This window comes from Sebastes fasciatus, chromosome 11, assembly GCF_043250625.1.
Source record: "Sebastes fasciatus isolate fSebFas1 chromosome 11, fSebFas1.pri, whole genome shotgun sequence".
Lineage (NCBI taxonomy): Eukaryota > Metazoa > Chordata > Actinopteri > Perciformes > Sebastidae > Sebastes > Sebastes fasciatus.
Genome location: NC_133805.1, coordinates 20,798,323 through 20,805,585, shown reverse-complemented (window position 1 = coordinate 20,805,585; position 7,263 = coordinate 20,798,323). Strand labels below are relative to the sequence as shown.

Genomic DNA, 7,263 nt, shown 5'->3' with positions numbered 1-7,263 from the left:
TGTTGCTTTATTTTCATTCACTGTAGCAGTAGTTACAATCATTTCCTTTTGTGGCATTGTTTGGTGAATGTGTGGCTGTCGTTTTTTCTGTTACCTGTGTTTTATCTTTTTGTTACATTTGTGTAAAATTCACTCTGTATTTAGGATTGTAAGAATATAACTTTTACACTGGTTGAAGCCTGGCTGTGCAGACCTCTGTCCCAAATGAATTTCAGAGTGTGAGAGACTTCTTTTATGTGTACAACAGAGATATCAAGTTTTCCTTTGAGCTTTTCCTTTGCTGTGTTTTTCATTTTAAGTTTAAAATTAATATTTCCTGTAATCTTGTTTTGTTTCTTTCTTTTTGGAAGGCTAAAAAGCCGTCATGTAAAAAAAAAAAAAATAAAGAGAAAAAAAGCATATTTCTTATTGTTTAATTCAGAACAAGCAGTCACTCCACTCCATCTAAAAAACCCTGTTGGCATCAGTCAGGCAAAGTGAACTAAATGTGCACAAAAGGGCAGATTTGTGGCCCTATGGTTACCAAAATAAGAGATTACAGAGTGCACGATTGCAAAAATATTCCTTTGAGCCTTTCATTAATGCAATCCTAAAATCTGGCAGTGGAGAGTAGAACGTGACAACATTATCAGGGTTCTCCATTTGACTCGTGCAGCAAACGAGCCCAAGCCGTATTAGTAATGTTTGATGCTTTGTTTCCTCGCCTTGCATCAGCTGGAGAGGAAACATGTGATTCAAATTAGATGTTTTATATGTGACGCACAAACATCAGAGTGGAATTATAAAAACAGAAGGTAACTTGTCCAACACAAGATCAATTCAAACCAAAAGGATGCCTTGTTTATGTACATGCATCTTATATACAATGAAATGTGGTTTATGTTGACTCGTGACGTTGTATATAAGGGCCACACATCCATTGTTGTGTACTTAAAAAGAATAATGGATTGCAACATGCCCTTTCTTTTGTTCTTTCTTCCCTCGGATTAAGCAGTGACACAGTTAATCAGCTTTGCTGTGTTGCAAGATCGGCATGAGATTCAGACACAATAAGGACAGGCTTAGTCAGAAAGGTCAGTTGTTGAAACGCAACCATAATAAGATTTGGTGTGGAAACATTAAATCTCTACAAATATCTCAAGAATTTAGGATAAAGGATTATTTGTACTAATTGATTTTGGTGAAGTGTGATTTGAGCAACGACACATCAAGAGAAATGCCTGCTTGTTATAAAAGTATTCAAACCAGTAAATATCCTGTTTCATAGAGGATTGAACCCCAGTTAAAGGACTGTCCTTTTTGCTACCAAATAGCTACTAGTACAAAACAACCGTTTTGATTTCACCAAATTTATTTTTCCAACCATGAAATATTCATGTGACACAGCGTGTGAACATATCCATATATTTATTAAACCAATGCTGGAAATTCAGGTTTAGAAATACTAGTACATCCAGCAACTAGAATCGAAAAGACATGTCAGTTCACACATTATTTTTTATTTAAAACCCATGTCAACTGAGAACGCACAACCATGTGGTCATTATTTATCCTGTCTTTAATACCCCTGTAATGGCTGACTACTGTTCACACCCCGAGGAAAGCACCGCTAGGGTTTGTACATCCCATGAAAGGTGACAGGCATGCTGCACTCCACCTCAGCCCTGGCGATCTCAGACAGATCCTTGGCGTTGAGGATGAGGAGGTATCCTGGTCTCTGGGAGCCCGGAGCCACCACGATGGTCAGCAGCACTCCTGAGGACGCAGCAGCAGATTATCATGAAACAATTTTGATCACAGTGAGTGTAGGATTGTGTTTTTATTGCTGTTAACTTACCATCGTCCTCGTCAATCCCATCGGGAGTCTGAACAAACAGGGGCTCTGAGGGGTAGGAGTCTGGTTCTTGCCATACCCAGGTCTCCTTGGTCTTCACATTCAACTTGCAGATCTACACACAAAAACCAGCAAATGAAAAAGCTTGTTTTACACACTCTGAATCACTTCTAGTTGAAAGTATTTAGTCAACTTACCCTGTCTGGTATGAAATGGTTGAGACCCAGGCCGTAGGCGTACGTGTAATTCTTCCCTGCGTACCTCTCGTAGTTGATCTGAGGGAACTCAAAAGCTACAAAAACAACATTGGTTACATAATGAAGATATTTCCACTATATATCAAAGATGAATTTGTCCACCATGATTGAGTGAGTTAAAGGGACAGTGTGTAGGATTTTGGGGATCTATTAGCAGAAATGGAATACAATGTTCATAACTATGTTTATATTAGTGTATAATCACCTGAAACTAAGAATCGTTGTGTTTTCGTTAGCTTAGAATGAGCCCTTCATCATATCTATGTAGCGGGTCCTCTTCACGGAGTCTGCCATGTTGCTCCGCCATGTTTCTACAGTAGCCCAGAACGGACGAACCAAACACTGGCTCTAGAGAGAGCTTTTCATATTTTTACGTTACCTGAAGGTCACAGAAGTTCTCCGACACGCTTGTGAAACTGCAGTAACGTGAGCCGCAGAGTGCAAAACCGTGGAACCGTCGTCTGACTTCCGTTGCTCCTAAAGTAATGTTATCATGGTAAGGATGTCTTCTGAGCAGGTGAATGGCGTTACCACAGTTTTGCACTCAGTGGCTCAGGTTACCGCAGTCTCGGAAAGGGAGGAGTGAGTGGAATGGTACTCAGTTGGTTGTAATCAGCACTAGATGCCACAAAATCCTACGCACTGTTCCTTTAAATGTGTTGGATGTGTTTGCACCTTGGCGAGGCCCGGAGAACAGTATCTCCGGCTCCAGCCAGATGGTCCCATCAGCGTGCATCACCGCTGTGGCAGTGGTGTACGGCAGGCAGACAAGGTTCTTCCCCTGCTCCTCCTACACGATGAAATCAGAACAAATAACATCTGACTGGTATCTGATTTGTTTCTGTAGGTGGCAACTGGTGTCCTTCTGATGAGCAGAACAGGTGACTCACCTTGTGGACGTCGAGGGGAATGACATATCTGCGGACCTCCGGCTGTGGCGCCATCATGGCTGCCTTCTTCACCTCTTCCCAGTTGGCTCTCAGGTTGGCCAACCAGAGGTAGTTGTAAACAAACTCGAACCTGCATAAATGAACAAATCATGAGCAACAATATCTCTGTATCAGACAAATCTGCAGAAGATGTACAGGAAGGTTTAAAGAGGACCTATTATGCTTTTGTGCTTCTCTCATTCCTTTAGTGTGTTGTATAGTTTTTTTGTGCAAGTAAAAGGTCTGCAAAGTTACAAAGCCAAAAGTCCAGTCCGAAAATAGTTACTCTCCCCCACAGAAACACTGCTCCTGAACTGCCTGAAACGCCTTGCTTCAAATCCCGCCTTTTCTTCTGTAATGTGGTGATGTCACTAAGTAACTTCAGGATCTCAAACAGAGCGTTTCAGACAGAGGGTGAAAAGAGGTGCTTTAGCACAGCCAGTATGAGAAAAATAAAGCGTTTTTTGAACATTTAAAGCATGTAAACATGTTCTAGTAGAAACCCCAAATACAAATATGCTCCTGAAAATGAGTATAATAGGTCCTCTTTAAATAAAAGTCCAACATTTACCCTTTCCATCCACAGAGGTCAACAACAATGAAGCCTTCGTCCTCGTAGGTGTTGATGTGATGAAACATGCCGATGGGCGCCCCTTTGAACTTGTGATCTATGTACTCTCCTGGGTCTTTCTTGGCAATGTGAAACAAGGTCTATAAAATACACATTAGAGTAGATATTATGAGATTTCAGGGGCAGAGACGTTGATAATATCAAGGGGAAGAATCACGAAAGATATCAAGTTCTTACTCCTTGGCTCTCATTGGACTCAAAACAGTCCATGTAGTTGGAGCCTCGGATGCTCCAAGCACTCAGGAATTTCAGCAGGTTGATTTTCACCGGCGTCTCCACAAAGACAAAGTAGTTTTCTGACATGCCGAAGCTGAAATTGTTAAGGAGAGACTGTCAAAACTTGGACTTTCCCATGACAACACTGATAACATACCTAATGGAGTCTACCCACACCTGTGCACATAGGCGGGCTTGAACCTCTCAGCACTGGGGAACTGCACCACCACCTTGGACTTCTCGATGGGATCAGACTTATCTAAGAAAAAAGAATATTTTGAGCTGTTTTAATTTAGCCAGCTCCAGGGGTCTGACCCTGAGACAGAAAACATTTATTTTCTTGGTTTTTGAGAGGTAGTCACAGTGATTCCTTTAACCCTGAATTACCATTCAGCAGCATATTTTGGTTAAACAGAAAGTTTAAGGAAAGGTCAGAGGAGTTATCTGCTGTTGTTATGTGTGTGGTGATGCCGATGATCCGAACCTTTCTGTGTGGGTGGAATCCTGACAATGTTGTAGGCCAGCGTTGCTCCTTTTCCCATGCAGTTCCCAATGTTATACACTGTGCCATCTCTCTCAATGTGAGGGTGGGCTGTCACTCCATTAATGTTGATATAGTTGCACATGTCAACCTGCATAGAAAATAATTTGACTGCGCTTTAATATGAAGAAATGTACAGTTCTGAAGTTTTTTTTACACCTCAAATTCTATGATATATTTGCATTGATGTACCTTCTTCAGCGTCTCCAAGGTATCAACGTCTACTTTAGTGATGTAGTTGGTTTCTGTTACGGCATAGAAATCCTCACCAACAGGGTAAACGTTCACCAGGCAGTTGTCTGTGACCTCAACACCCTTGAAGTAAGAGAAAAACCTGCAAACAAACAAAAATATTACAAAGTCTGGAGAAGCAGATGTAGCATATTCATCAATGTAATGATGAAAGAACGCCAAAGGATAATACTTTTTACATTTATTTCAGAAGAGTTTGCCAACTTTAAGGTACTTTTTAAATTAAATTTTACTCTAAAAAGCATCCAGATGATAGAAAAAAAATCCTGTGTGTTAAGTGCAACCCACCTGGAGAAAATGTTTTTGCAGGGGTCGGGGTACGCAAAGGTACCGAACTCAGTGATCACCACACGCTTCTCTGTGATGGCTCTCACGTAGGCATCTGTTTTGACAAACCTAAATGGAGAATAGGATTTTCATCCATACCATTACACAATATATAGGATATAATTTGATGGTGTTAATGCAGTTGTTTGTGCAGCTTTATTCGATTGATTTTAAATGAAGTTTCTGCAGGTTGATTTTGCTAGACGGCAGTAATGTAAATGATGCAAAAATAGCATGAAAAATGACAAAACACAAGTATTGTCCTTTAAGGTCTTACTTCCGGAAGTAGGTGACTTGGCCGTTCTTGAAGTCGAATTTGTGCATGAGGGCCTGGCCATCGAAGAGGTGATAGAAAGGTTCATCTCCAACCTCAAAAAGCCCAGGGCCCAAACGGAGAAGACTTCCCTTCAGAAACGAAGGAATACGACCTGTAAAGCGCCAACATTATAAACACAAATCAGAGATTGTTTTTGAAATGTACAGATTTCAGAGCCTACTTTCTGTTCTCTCAGAAGAAAGAAGATAAACTACGTCAAAGGGAACTACGTCTGCAATCTATTTCTGTGTGAAAGATGCAAACAAACCTATGACTGTTGCTGGAAGAGGCTCAGCCAGCTCCTCACATGTCTCAAAAATCTTCTTGTAGCCACCAGCTGGGTGTTCAAATCTGTTATCAAACAGCAAAGACATCAGCCAACGTTGCAGCCAAGAAAATTAATGAAATTTCCAGCAAGTTAAATGCACAAGTCTGTTAGTTGGAGTCATTAAAAGCTGTATTTCTGACAGGTCATGCAGTTCAACATGTAAATCCTTCAGGAGCTTAATCAGCTGCAGGCACACTGACCATTCAAATCACAGGATCAAGTTAAAGAAATGTATATAGAAGAGCTAAATGACATTATAGATATTTGCAAATCACGAAAAAGCACACTTTACACATCACTGAGTAAGCTAGGTTTCAAATATGCTGTCCCCACTTCCTTTTGGTAATCAATATGAGATAAAAACATACAATTGTAATAGTTATTCATCAGAAACTCACCGGCTGACCATGTTTCCGTCTTGTTGTGGCACCACACAAAGCAAAACCTCACTGGTCACTTCTGAACTGGACTTCTCTGGTCTCCCAGTGGATTTTGGGGTATTTATTTGTCTTAGTCCCCCTCACAGTCACTGAAAATCTGCCCTGTAAACTTCTCTCCTGGCCAATCATGTCGCACCGTGAACAAGAATCCCATTGTGCCAATATCCTCTGCTGGGTGACCCAATAGCCGCCCCCCTCTGAAACCGGATTTATGGCAGAGATATTTATTGCACAGAATTGGCAAATGTGTTGAAATTGTGCATGTGATTGTTTTCAATTGTTGTGCTTTAAGGCATGCCGAGTCATACTAAGTGCAGTATATTTTCAGAGCATTGATGCAAGGTGTAGAGCTAATACAGAACAAGTAAACAGAAGTGATGTGGATTTTAAGTTCAGTAATTCAGAATGGGTGTGATCCACATTAATAGAAACATTGAAATTGCAAGTAAATTGGAACAACCACTTTATTTTAGATTCATGTCTTTCCTAAATAGTACAGTAATAGAATAATGATCTATTGTGAAACAACAATAAGAATGAACCTTCACAGCTATTATTAGGCCGTCTTACACACAACTTTAATTGGATGAAATGTTGCCAGTTGTGTGTAGCCGTTATATTGTACAAGATGGCCTAATAGTTTTCTGAATGAGGATCTATTGTGAAACAACAACAATAACAGTGAAACTTCACAGCTATTATTAGGCGGTCTTGTACAATATAACAGTTACACACACAATGTTAATTGGATGAAATGTGGCCAGTTGTTCTGAACTCTGAATGCCTTAATTTAGCTTGTCTCAGTGCAACTATAATCCAGGTGTAGGGATTATGCTTGACGTAGCCTAAAGGACAAACGCTGCATTGTTCCTCCTGGGAAAGAACACCATTAGTAGGGAGAGTTTCACCAGAAGCAGTTTTGTCAGTGGCGGGGGTTGTGACGTGGCTCCCTCAGCCAACACATGTGGAAAGAACTTAATTAGCAATATACTGTATAACATTATTATGATGATTTATTAATACAAAATGAAAGGGTCAGTTATCGAATACTAACAAGGCACTGTGTGTACTTAAAAGTATACTTTTATAAACTAAAAAGTGGGCCAATTTAGTCCCAAGAAGTATTAAAGTAATACTCACACAAGTACATACTAGTATATTGGTATAAGTATACTTACTATATAAAGTGTGT

General features: G+C 40.2%; 1 protein-coding gene across 1 annotated transcript; it reads right to left on the bottom strand.

Moving 5' to 3' along the window:
* Positions 1–1,333: 1,333 nt before the first annotated feature.
* rpe65a (retinoid isomerohydrolase RPE65 a) lies at positions 1,334–6,233 on the bottom strand. The gene is made up of 14 exons (XM_074651477.1): positions 6,030–6,233; positions 5,572–5,654; positions 5,265–5,415; positions 4,949–5,056; positions 4,601–4,742; positions 4,352–4,499; positions 4,045–4,126; positions 3,829–3,961; positions 3,592–3,731; positions 2,982–3,111; positions 2,767–2,881; positions 2,032–2,126; positions 1,838–1,949; positions 1,334–1,755 (listed from the first exon to the last, which is right to left on the bottom strand). The coding sequence occupies exons 1-14, from the start codon at positions 6,038–6,040 to the stop codon at positions 1,610–1,612; spliced, it is 1,596 nt and encodes a 531-aa protein (XP_074507578.1). The 5' UTR covers positions 6,041–6,233; the 3' UTR covers positions 1,334–1,609.
* Positions 6,234–7,263: the final 1,030 nt, after the last annotated feature.